Genomic DNA, 12,123 nt, shown 5'->3' with positions numbered 1-12,123 from the left:
CGTATTGTTCTAGGAAGTAGTTCATGTTTAATGTTATTTTTTACAAGCTAAAATTTTAAAGCTGCAGATTCTGAGAAAGCAAGCAGATTCTGTTATGTTCTGAAATTCTTTTCAGAGTGTTAAAGCTGATGCAGAGTTCAGTTATGTTCTCTACAAACCTTGAAGCTAGACAGAACAACAAAAGCTACTCATGAGCTTCAGAGCTTCTTTGAGACATGGACTTGACCTTGATGCGTATAATTCATAGATGCCTTTCTCTTTGAAAAAAAACACCAATCAAGTAAAACAGAGACATGCATGTTATTATTATGTTAATGCCCATCAAATGCAAAGCATTGGAAATTAACAAATTAATCAAGTAGCCTTGGACCACTTGGCGGTTTTGATTAAGTGTGTGAGGTCCTACATGCCATGCCATATTCCTATACAAATGGGGGATAAAATGATGGTTTTGATTAGTGTCCTCCATCATTCCTTCCTGTGGAGCGTGTCGTTTTGGCAAATGGAAAGAAATTGAAAATGTACAGTGGACTGGACTGTGTCTGTGGGTTATTAAAGTGACACAGAAGAGAGAGAGAGAGCAGAAACAAGAGGATTAGCTTTGGGGTTTGAGCTAGCTAGCACAAAATCACGCCTTCCCATTTCACGCGTGAACCCTCTTTCTCATGCTACCTCTCCAACATTATTCTCAAAACCCAATATGCATATATAAGTCATAAGCCCTCTCCTCTCTATAGGCCGTCTCTTGCTACCTTCATTGTATTTGTATTCATCTTGAAGCTACCAGAAACATGTCTGTAAGTTTCTCTTTCCCTCTCTTCTCTTGCACAAACACACAAAGCACTCACTGTGGAAGTAAGCAAATATATTGACAATGTGGAGATTTTGCAGATTGTGGAGGTGAGAGTTCCAAACCTTGATTGTGAAGGATGTGCTTCCAAGGTAAAGAAAGCTCTCTTCAAACTCAAAGGTACTTACAATACATCCTTATTTATGTGTGTGTGTATATTTCTGGAACAAATTAACTACAGAAGGAATGACTTATTTTGAGTTGGCATATAACTCATTTCACTGCATTTTGCAAAATGCAATTGAACTGGGAATTAAGGAAAGAAAATTATGAGTTCATGCTGCTGCGCATGCTCTTCCTTGTCAACCCCAGTTTCTTTGGGTTGTGGGTGGGCCCAGTCATACTGAGTTCTAGGCCTACAACAATGGACCCAACACTTTTGGGCTTGAAGCAAGCTGATTTAGCCTCTCAGGAGATATGAATAAGGAGCCCAAAGTTCAACCCAAATCAGGGTTTTTTAATTACTTTTGACAAATGTAATTTTCATTTTTAATAGGTGTGGAGGAGGTGGAAATAGAAATGGAGATCCAGAAGGTAATTGTGAGAGGGTATGGGTTGGAGGAAAAGAAAGTAGTGAAGGCAATTAAGCGAGCTGGAAAAGCAGCAGAGCCATGGCCCTTTCCTGGATACTCTCATTTTGCCTCATTTTACAAGTACCCTACCTACATTGTCAACCATTATTATGACACGTACAAAAATGAAACCACCACCGGCGTACACACCTTCTTCCACACTCCATCAGTTTATTCAGTCGCCGTGGCATCCGATGAGGCCATCGCTTCGCTTTTTAGCGACGACAATCCACATGCCTGCGCCATCATGTGATTAATAGTTTCAATTTTGAGCGGTTCTTATTGTTAATCTTTAATTTGTTATATTGTAATTTTTGAACTCCCTTTTGTTGCTTCTTATCCTTAGTCTCGTGCTTTGATATGTTTGAGTTGTTCATTTTCTACAAGAACGTAGTTTAAGAAGCATGAGCAAGTTTTGTATTTCGGAAAGATTGAATTATTGTGAGGAAATATGAATTGGTTTGGTTCTATTCGTAAAATAGTAGCCTATTTTATTTTATTTTTTGGATACAAAAAGATGTTATGCAAAGTGGTCAATGGAAGAAAACTAATTGGTTGCTTGCTCCGTCTTAATAAAGCACCTACTTTGACTAAGTACATCTCAAAAGTTTAGGGTTTGGAAATTGAAGCATTTAACACCTTTTTTTTGGAAAATTCGGAATTCAATATGGGGATATCATATCTTCGGGAATTTAATCCGGATGCACTTGAAGGAGGGGGGGAGTTTGAGTCACTAAATTAATTAAGTCATTGCTTATAAAAACATATTCCATAAATTTCTGTGAAAAAAAAAAAGAGCATTCAAAAGTAGGAAATAGTTTGATTAAAAATTGAATTCTTCCTCCTGCCTTCATCATTTTCATCACCACTCACTGCCTTTGCTTTCAAAATATCTCCATCTCCTTTGAAAGTACATTCAATTATGGCTTTTTTTAAACTCAGAGATCAAACATTCAATTAAAGTCACATGTAGCCTGCTTTTTTAGTGTATGCTGCAGTTTTAAAATGCGAAGAAAGTTGTGCGTTACATCTTTTTCTGAATTGAATAGGATCTTGAAAAAGGAATCGTCCTTTCCTATAGGATAGGTAGGCCAGCCAGGCCAGGCAACTTGCCCCAACCAAAGCAGCAACCACTGTTCTGTGATATCAACCCTAATTCTCAAAATGGAATTCGATATGACATTTCATCTTCTTGACACCTCACACGTCACACGTGGCCGTGGGAGGAAATCTTTAGAATTTGGAAAATGTGTTCCAAGAGCCTACGTAACTAATTCTTTACATGAATTGGCATTTGCATGTTCATTCATTGTTGGCAATTTTCACCAAACATTCCGTAAGTAAAAGATTTACCCAACCCAGGTGAAAGAAAATTATCCCTCCTACCAAACATTCATCAAAGGTGGTAAAAAGATTTGCTATCAAATTCAAACATTCATCAGGACCCACCCAAACCCAAGTTCAAGCCCAGTTGCACCTCACATTTTTTCACCCTTTATAATAAAGGCCACAAAACCAACAATATTACTCTTGGTTTCATTCTCTCTCTCTCTCTCTCCCCTTTTCATTTGTGTTCTTACATTCTTGCTCTTAGAAAAAGATGGCTCAGGTGCTTTTCCAACTCTAACATACCCTTTTCTTTTCAATTCAATAATAATTTAGTTTAAATCTTTCATGCTTACAGTATTGTAAAATCTATGTACCATAGAACATATACTATAACCCTTGTTTAATTTTTCGTTTAAACTTTGTAGCAGAAGGTGGTTCTCAAGGTCATGACTATGACTGATGACAAAACAAAGCAGAAAGCCATTGAAGCTGCCGCTGATATATTTGGTATGTCTTTCTTTCTTTCCTTTTTTCATCGCCAAAGTCTTGTTAACATCTTCAATATCCAAAAAGAACTTATTGTCCCAGCTGTTGCATGTGAAATAGATCATCGTTTTAGCCACTGTCTCTGTTTTCTTTGCTTGAAATCTTTTGGTGATTTGATGAACAGGGATTGATTCAATAGCAGCAGATCTAAAGGACCAAAAGCTAACAGTGGTAGGGATGATGGATCCAGTGGCAGTGGTGAAGAAGTTAAAGAAGGTAGGGAAAGTGGACATAATATCTGTTGGCCCCGCAAAGGAAGAGAAAAAAGAAGAAAAGAAAGAGGAGAAAAAAGAGGAAAAGAAAGAAGAGAAAAAGGAGGAGAAGAAGGAGGAGAAAAAATGAAAAAGCCAAGTTTTTTTAAAATATCTCTCATGGTAAATTTTCTCCTACTTACAAGAAGGAAAGCAGTAAGTTTTCTATGATGTATGGGCAATGTATGAGTTTATTTATATTTATTGGCGATGTAATTAAGAAAAAAAACAAGTGCAAATGGATGTAATATGTAAGTGTTGAGAGATTGAGAAGCAAATTGGCTTTGGTGGTGGTGAGGAGAGGAGGTGATAAGATCGTCAATTTTGTCATCTTTGAAATGAAGAAAAAAGCGCACAGAATTATATATTGTTTGTTGGATGGCAATGGCATCATATTTCGTGGCGCCTACCAAGCCAAGATATAGACATGCCTCCTCATGCAATGCACTCACTTGAAAAGGGAATTACATAAATACAAAAATAATCGTTCCATTCAGAATTTCAGAGAGTGACTGGCATGAATCTGATTGATTGTTCTTTTTTCAATATAATTTTTAATTGTTGAGAGATGGGTTTGCTGAATCATGTCCCGTGCCTTTGTGGTCTGTTTGCCGTGTTTGATTCAAATTTGACACACCCAAAAAAAAAAACTCGATTAATTCTTGATGCTCATTTGATTTGAGTATTTGGTTATATCCAGAGGGCAGGTGAAAGAGGACATATAATCTTGTGCCTAAGCCTGCAGCATTTGCAATTGAATTATATATTAAAGAGAGAAAATTAGTAGGAAAAGAAAAAGGGATCAACTGCTGTCATAGGCTTGTATTCATTTGTCTTTGTTAGGCCAAAACCAAATTAAAATATAAAAAGTAGACCCAAAAAAAGGTGATGATTTTCAGTTTTGTATTATATAACCGTGACGATTGCAGGAAATAGAATATGTTCTTGGTTAAATGCAGAGGTCATATCTCATATCAAGATGTGTGAGAAAGCAACAAAACCCAATTTACTCGTATGATCATAAACACATAACGGACTGTCCATTTGTTGCTTCATATGACTAAAAACACAAATGTATGTAGCTATGCATATGTGCACCTATAATGTATGCTTCATTCGACTAAGTGAAACCAGTCTGGTACTCTATTTAGTTCTTTTGACTTCACAAGACCATAAAAACAAAATAGTGACATTTCTGTATGCAGGGGAAGAAAACATGGACAAACTGTTCGCGCTACAAAAATACGATGAAAAAATAACTTGTGCATACTTTACTTTTTTCCTTCAGAGACAATAGAAACAAGTTGTGGTGGGTACATCGTGTAACCGAGATAGCCAGGAGCTGCATAATGTTACCTGGTCCCTGGATGAATGAGTTTCTTTATCTATAGGTACAAGGTCAAACTGAGATAGCCAGGTGCTACATAATGTCAACTGAGCTGGATCAATTAGTTTCTTCTTATGAGATTGCAAGTGAATACTGCGAATACCATAATCTACAGCTTCAACATCTCCTATATCCCTTGAACTTTGAAAGTAGATGGGTATACTGCCCCTTCTCCACCATATGTGTTATTACTTCATGAGCTTCGGCAAGCTTCCCAGCATTTCGCAAATAACTTACTAGGGTGCTGTATACGGTGAAATTCGGATTGCAGCCTCTGGATTCCATATCCTGAAGCATGGAGCATGCTTCCTCAAACTTCCCTGCCATACAAAGCCCACGAATCATAGCATTGTATGTAAATACATTTGGAAGCTGCCCATTAGGGATCATCTCATCAAACACCCCTTGAGCCTTCTCAAGCTCCCCAGCCACGATATACCCCGATATCATTACAGTATAACAAACAACATCAGGAAAGCACTCATGCTTTATCATCTCATCAAAAAAATACTTGCAGGCATCCAAATTTCCAGCTCTGCTTAGTCCATCTATCAATGTTGTGAAGTGAAGAACACTTGGATCGAAACCGACTTCCTTCATGTGGTTCAAGAGATTAAGCGCAGCAAGTGGCTTGTCTCCCTTACCAAGGACATGAAGAAGAATATTGTAAGTATGAAAATCTGGAGCGAATCCACTCCTGCCCATTTCTTCAAGGAGTCTGTGAAATTGATCCAGCTTCCCCAATCTATATTTTGCATACATCATAACATTGTAAGTTAGAATATCTGCGCAGTGACCGTCTGCCAACATCTGTTGATATACCCACTCAATCAACTTGTACTGCTTCACCACAACAAGGGAGTGCAAAATTGCATTGTATGAGTGTTTAAATGGCCTATAGTTAAATGTCTTTGATTTGATGAATCTTTCCACAACTTTCTTAGCTAAGCCTGCCTCGCCACAAGTGCGTATCAAGATGTTGAACGTTTGTGCTGTAGTTGGATACCCTTTCTCAATCATCTCATCAACTAGCCTCCACATTGCTTTAAACTCCTCACAATCTGCAAATATCTTCATCATTAAATGATACGTGTTTGCTGTGTGCCTGTAATTTTCAAGCTGGCCAGACCACACAAAAAACTTATACCCCAACTTTGCACACCGCATTTTACTCGCATAATTTACTTGTTTCAAAATTTTGAAGAGAACTTCCCTCACAAGAAGCCCTGAAACCTCTATATGCAACTCATCCAAAGCCGCTTTTGTATCAAACCCAGGGCCATCTTGTTGAAGAACTTCAAGAACCCTCCTGGTATGAATCTTTGCATTCTCAAAAAAACTCCGTCTCAGCGAGAAATACCCCCGGGGATGGTTCTCATACTCATGAACATTCTGTTTCTCATCTAAAACTGAATCAAAATCCGAACTTCTCCATATTCTCTTCAAGGGTTCCTCTATAAACTCATGCCCATTATCCCCTTTATTCCCACCAAAGCATCCATCACTTAATTTTCGTGCTACGACAACATAACACGAAATCTTTTGAATAACCCTTGGACCAAACAGAGATATACAGTTCATGGTTGGTACCCATTATCTCTGCAACTTTACAGTACTTAAGAAATCCAAGAAACACACCAATAAAACGATAATTAAAAGGACGCAGAACTTTAAAAGCTGTGAATTCTCAAATTGATGGATGCCCATTAAACTGGAGGGATCAAATTGCGCAAACAGTAGTGAATCGAGCAGAGGCAGTTCATTGAGCTGCCTATCTCCAAAGTGTGAAAGAAGACGAAGGAGGACTTTGAGTTACCTGGAATTAAGCAATCTGATAAAGGCGATATCAGTCTCTTGAAGCTTGGCTCCGAAGTCCCGCCAGGGTTTTAGCTGTCGCAAGTGAGGAATTCAACTATTGAAGCTGGAGGAGAGAAAACCCCCTTTGAGAGAAGGGGAGAGGAAAGGGATTCTCTGTTCCGATAGTAGAGTCACCCTGTAAAGCTCCACTTACCATACGACACGCTTGTAAAGAGAGAGTTTTTTGTTTTTTAACACTAGACTAGTTTTACTTTTTTTTTTGTTAATTTAAATTAAATACTAGTCTAAATTTAACTTTTGTATTTTCACCTTGTGAAAAATAAATATTATAAAAAGTAATGAATTTGTAGCTCAAGTAATTAAAGAGCATTTATCATGCACCCGATTTTGTAATATTATAAAAAGTAATGAATTTGTAGCTCAAGTAATTAAAGAGCATTTATCATGCACTCAAGGTTCTAGGTTTGATTTTTTTTACCTCTCCAATATGGCTTGTGTCAAAAGAATAAAGAAAAAATGGTTGAAAATTAGATTGTAAATATGATATGCTCGTTAGTTATTTAGGATTAATCTCATGTCGGTTGTTAGGTGTTGGGGTTTAGTTTAAGATATCACACTGATCAGTTGTTGGATAAACTAGAGATTATAGTCTACTTAAGGCTTTGATTCATATAAAATTTTTGCTTCTGTGACGAAATTTATATTCTCACACAACAGCTTTGATTTGTTTGGCGATTTGACTTTGTATGACGTAATTTGATTATCATCTTTCCTAATTGATTAGGTAACACTTGGATTTATGTATTCTGTTTGAAGAAATTTTAGCTGGATTCGTTTGTTGGGGATATCGATGTTTTTGAGTGTTTAGCTGCTCAGAAAATGAGGAAATTTTGTCATTTTATTGCAAAAATGAAAACAGAGTGACCCAAATATTTGAGAACTGCAAGAATAATTCTACGTTGAAACTGAAACAGATTATCCCCTGTTTTCATCATACATATTATACACACGGCAAACATTTTTGAAACGTTGGAATTGACAATCAACAACACACAATCCTTGTCGGTTGTCATTGTCAAACACCATTATAACACCCCATACAAAAACAAACTTCAAATAATCCCATCTCTCTAGTCTCGGATTAATTTATTCACCAACACAAACTTCCATTCATTTGCCCGACCCCTGAAGACTTGGGTGCTCTGCTGCCCCACTTCCAGAACTAGGTAAACCATCTGTACCACCTGCCAACGAAACCACCAAAATGGAACCGCAATATTGTTATCAAACAACGAAACCACTAAATTTAATTATTTTCTGATTAAATTTGAACAAATGTCGCAAGTTGTTACCTGTTGCAGAACCAGTGGACTGCTGAGAAGAAGGGTTTTCATCAGCTTTCCCAAACAATGAACCAACAGCGCCTTTAACCGTATCAGAAACAATCTTCCCATAGCTAGATTGCTCAACCCTCTCAATTCCACAATCTGGACCCAAGCGCCTCGTCACCTCCTCCGACTCGGTCACCTTCCCCACAGGCCGAGCAGAGTCCTCTGCCTTGCGCTTATGCAGAGATTCTGATATCACCTCAGAAAGAGCCCTGTCCTCCTCGCCAGGCTTCAACTTCTCAGCAAAATAGTCCTTCACAGAAACTCCTTTTTCTTGGCCGGCTTTGCTTTCTGAAACTCCTTTATCATGCTGCTCAGGCGACGTTGATCCACCAGGCTTTGCTGTAACCTCCTGATCATCATCATCATCATTGTTCCCTCCATACCCGAGTGTGGAAGCGACGACGTTCTTAGCAGATATTGCCTTGTTGGCTATAGCAGATGTGGCAGATGAAACTTTCTCAGTATAGGTGCTGCTCTGGTTTGATGGTCTCTCAGCAGAAAACTGGTCATGGCTTCCAGTGCTCAGATTTTGGTGTGGTTTTTGTTCATCACCACCACCACCTGTAACATGTTAGGAAATAAGTCCTTCGTCTAAAAACAAATAGGCCATAATCAGAAGGCCCATGTTAGGAAATAGGAAATTGATTTGCAGTAACAAAAACATAAACATGTTTTGCTTAGTCTAAAACAGATTAAGCCATAACCACAAGGGCCATTATTAGTCCTAAAGAACTTACCTGCATTACTTGAAGCAGTACAAGCCTGAGGTTTAATATCTCCATGTTGATCATTGTTCCCCCCATATCCCAGCATGGAAGCAACAACATTTTTTGCAGAGATTGCCTTGTCTGTGTAGCTGCTCTGCTCAGTTCCAGCATGGATATTCAACTTATCAAGGGACTGACGAATTGGCGTAATTCCTACATCTTCACCACCTGTCACATGTTATGGAATCACAAATTATTTTGTAGCAAAAGATAAAGAGATAATATATAATATTCCACAATTACCTGCATTAGTTGGATCAGTGACTTTGTTCTGATAATTTGAAGGAGTATGTGCCTGTGGATAAGGATCCTCTTCCAATCCTCTTGGTCGGTCCAAATTGACCCTGGATTGCCCTAAATGCCCTTCGTTCCCTGAAGCAAAAGTTTGACATGGGTCAGTGACCTTGGACTTGTGCTCTCCCAAAGAAGAAGCAGGGGTGGTGTCCACCCTGGATTGACCTAAATGCCCTTCCTTCCCATGAGGAAAAGTTTGACTTGGGTCAGTGACCTTGGACTTATATTCTCCCAAAGAAGAAACAGGGGTGGTGTCCAACCTGAATTGACCTAAATGCCCTTCCTTCCCATGCCCTTCCTTCCCATGAGGAAAAGTTTGACTTGGGTCACTGACCTTGGACTCTCCCAAAGAAGAAACAGGGGTGGTGTCCAACCTGGATTGACCTAAATGCCCTTCCTTCCCATGAGGAAAAGTTTGACTTGGGTCACTGACCTTGGACTTATACTCTCCCAAAGAAGAAACAGGGGTGGTGTCCACCCTGGATTGACCTAAATGCCCTTCCTTCCCATGAGCAGAAGTGTGACCTGGGTCAGTAATCTTGGACTTGTACTCTCCCAAAGAAGAAACAGGGGTATTCTGTGGGGCATGAAGTCCTCCCCCCATTTCTGATGTTTTTCCAAAATTAACATTGGGTTGCCCTGAAATTTCTTCATGCCCACCAAGAACAGATCCCATTGTTGAGCCACTGTAATCCGTTGGCTCAAGAACATCCTCCTGCATTAGCACCACCCCTGGTTCTGGTTGCACATAATCCCTCTTGGGATCACTAATTTTGACGTCGGTCCTCTCCAAATTTGACCCAACAGGATCATCATGCATGGCTTTGGTGTCTCCAAATTTGACCAGAGGCACCTTCAAAATGTCTCCTTGATCAGGAACACCGCTCCTAATTGCTGCACATAATATATGACTAATTTGGTAATTTAATCTTGATCATTCATTAATGTGTCGAAATGAAATCAAGCGCAAAGCAACTTACTTGTTGCACCATGCATTTTTGTGTCTTCGCCTCCTTCATCATCTTTCTCATCCAGATCATGATCATCAGGGATATGACCTTCCTGATGATCTTGGCCATGGCCATGCTTTTTGAGCGTGTTCTTTATCTTCTTTGCCTTCTCCTTCACCTTCATCAAAACCGACTTCTTCTCATGGTGATCCTCATCTTCGCCTTCAACCAACCGCACAAAGATACTCACATTAACAGATAGAAAACCAAACCGACATTTGAAAAAAATTAAAGACAAACAAAAGACAAACATTTGTAGGATAATGAGGTTTTTACCTTGGTGTGTACCAAGATGTTGGGGGTCCCTGTTGTGCTCCTGATCATGAGGATGAACTATATGAGAATCCATTGTTCAAATCCGTGAAAATATTATGATTAATCGCAAGTAAAAAACTGATTTTGTGTTGTGCTTTTGCAAGTAAGTTGCAGAACAGAGAGTTGCAAAAACAGATGAGGGAAACCAAAGGTTTATAGAGGGTGCTTTAACAGTGGGTTCTGCCGCCTTTGCAATGCAACACTCTGGCGCTCTCTGAGCGAGACACGTCCCAAATAACCAACAACGTCTAGTTTTCTGCCACGTAGCTGGTATGTGCTATACGTGGCTTTAAGGCCACATGAACTGCTTTTGTGTAATGGACAATCTTATACAGTTGCCAGCCAGCCGTCATCCCATGAGTGATTTAGTACATTACACTGGGACTGGGTTATGGCATTTAAATTGTGGATAGGTACCGACATGAACAAACAGGTCGGTCGTGAAATGACTTGTGCAAAATTTAAATGCAGCCTTTATTATTTATTATATTTAACAAGGATAGTAGCACAGTTATACTATTTAAATAATTAAATTTACTATATTTACAGAATATAGCTTTGTTATACTCTTTAAATATTCGTATGCGTCTTAAAGATTTGGTAAAATTCACGTTTAAAAAAAAACCAAATGTATGATACTTGTATTGTACATGTATGTACATATTTTTCATATTTAATACACATATGTTTTATAAAATTTTCAATAAAACATACACAATTCACGTATTATACAAATAATTCTCACACATTATTGAATAACAATAATATATATTAAAATATTATATAGTGGCCGATCAATATCTACTTGGGATATGTAAAAACTAGCAAATTAATATATATATATATATATATAAAGCAAAAGGTAGAGAATTATGAAATATCTATAAAGTATAAACTAATGCAACTAGGAGGGTGTTTTTTTATTAATTTTTTTATATTAAATTATATAGCCTTAGAGCTATATCTTTTAAATATAATGTATGTAAATAGTATAGCCATGTGGCGATACTTATTTTGACACGTGGCGCCTAATTGCTAGGGGGTTCTTTTTTTATTAAAAAAAGTAGCACAGCCACGTGTCTACACTCGGTGTTTTTATTTTTATTTTTCAAAAAATAGTATAGCCATGCGGCTATACTTATTTTCGCACGTAGCACCTACTCGTTGGATGGGTCATTTTAAAAAAAAAGTATAGCCGTCCGGGTAGCCTTAGGTTTATTAATGTTTCTAAAATAGGGCTCTGCTATACGGTTTTTACACGTGGTCACTTATGCGCTGTGCGGCTACTCTGTTTTTTAAAATAAATAGTATAGCCGACCGGCTATACTCCATTTTTTTTATATAAAATAAATAGTATAGCCGCGCGGCTATATCATTTAAATATAATGTATTTAAATATTCAAATTTACTATATTTTAAACAGCTATACATTGGCTATACTCCTTAAATATTCGAATTTATTATATTTAAACGGTGTAGCCGTGTGGCTATACTATTTAAATAATTAAATTTATTATATTTAAATAATATAGCCGCACAATGGTACTATTTAAATAATCAAATTGATTATATTTAAGGAGTATAGATATTCGA

General features: G+C 37.9%; 4 protein-coding genes across 6 annotated transcripts; 2 read left to right on the top strand and 2 right to left on the bottom strand.

The window, feature by feature from the left end:
• The first annotated feature begins 539 nt into the window (after positions 1-539).
• Positions 540-1,761, top strand: LOC110767651 (Heavy metal transport/detoxification superfamily protein). Its single transcript, XM_021971249.2, has 3 exons — positions 540-797; positions 892-970; positions 1,347-1,761. The coding sequence occupies exons 1-3, from the start codon at positions 792-794 to the stop codon at positions 1,673-1,675; spliced, it is 414 nt and encodes a 137-aa protein (XP_021826941.1). The 5' UTR covers positions 540-791; the 3' UTR covers positions 1,676-1,761.
• A 1,112-nt stretch (positions 1,762-2,873) lies between these two features.
• LOC110767650 (Copper transport protein family) lies at positions 2,874-3,913 on the top strand. 2 transcript variants are annotated; one of them, XM_021971248.2, is made up of 3 exons: positions 2,874-3,031; positions 3,180-3,258; positions 3,422-3,913. In XM_021971248.2, exons 1-3 carry the CDS (start codon positions 3,023-3,025, stop codon positions 3,637-3,639), a joined length of 306 nt encoding a protein of 101 aa, XP_021826940.1. In that variant the 5' UTR covers positions 2,874-3,022; the 3' UTR covers positions 3,640-3,913. The 2 variants fall into 2 exon arrangements, with proteins under 2 accessions (XP_021826940.1, XP_021826938.1); XM_021971246.2 differs by having other exon boundaries at positions 2,897-3,031; positions 3,177-3,258.
• Positions 3,914-4,719: 806 nt separating this feature from the next.
• Positions 4,720-6,949, bottom strand: LOC110767649 (pentatricopeptide repeat-containing protein At1g55630-like). The gene has a single exon (XM_021971245.2). It carries the CDS (start codon positions 6,514-6,516, stop codon positions 5,053-5,055), a length of 1,464 nt encoding a protein of 487 aa, XP_021826937.2. The 5' UTR covers positions 6,517-6,949; the 3' UTR covers positions 4,720-5,052.
• A 684-nt stretch (positions 6,950-7,633) lies between these two features.
• Positions 7,634-10,671, bottom strand: LOC110767647 (uncharacterized). 2 transcript variants are annotated; one of them, XM_088249284.1, is made up of 6 exons: positions 10,492-10,671; positions 10,186-10,377; positions 9,155-10,099; positions 8,882-9,079; positions 8,106-8,705; positions 7,634-7,997 (listed from the first exon to the last, which is right to left on the bottom strand). In XM_088249284.1, exons 1-6 carry the CDS (start codon positions 10,562-10,564, stop codon positions 7,924-7,926), a joined length of 2,082 nt encoding a protein of 693 aa, XP_088105410.1. In that variant the 5' UTR covers positions 10,565-10,671; the 3' UTR covers positions 7,634-7,923. The 2 variants fall into 2 exon arrangements, with proteins under 2 accessions (XP_088105410.1, XP_088105411.1); XM_088249285.1 differs by having other exon boundaries at positions 7,634-7,988.
• Between the last annotated feature and the right edge of the window lie 1,452 nt (positions 10,672-12,123).

Source organism: Prunus avium, chromosome 2 (genome assembly GCF_965620075.1).
Source record: "Prunus avium chromosome 2, drPruAviu1.hap1.1, whole genome shotgun sequence".
Lineage (NCBI taxonomy): Eukaryota > Viridiplantae > Streptophyta > Magnoliopsida > Rosales > Rosaceae > Prunus > Prunus avium.
Note: the sequence above shows the minus strand (reverse complement) of the source record. Positions and strands in the feature narration are given on the sequence as shown.

Coding starts and splice junctions, on each gene's coding strand:
- LOC110767651 (XM_021971249.2), top strand. Junction 971..1,346: donor AGCTCTCTTCAAACTCAAAG/GTACTTACAATA, acceptor CATTTTTAATAG/GTGTGGAGGAGGTGGAAATA.
- LOC110767650 (XM_021971246.2), top strand. Junction 3,259..3,421: donor AGCTGCCGCTGATATATTTG/GTATGTCTTTCT, acceptor TTTGATGAACAG/GGATTGATTCAATAGCAGCA.
- LOC110767649 (XM_021971245.2), bottom strand. CDS start 6,516: ATGAACTGTATATCTCTGTTTGGTCCAAGGGTTATTCAAAAGATTTCG.
- LOC110767647 (XM_088249284.1), bottom strand. CDS start 10,564: ATGGATTCTCATATAGTTCATCCTCATGATCAGGAGCACAACAGGGAC. Junction 9,080..9,154: donor CACTGATCCAACTAATGCAG/GTAATTGTGGAA, acceptor AACATGTGACAG/GTGGTGAAGATGTAGGAATT. Junction 8,706..8,881: donor TACTGCTTCAAGTAATGCAG/GTAAGTTCTTTA, acceptor AACATGTTACAG/GTGGTGGTGGTGATGAACAA.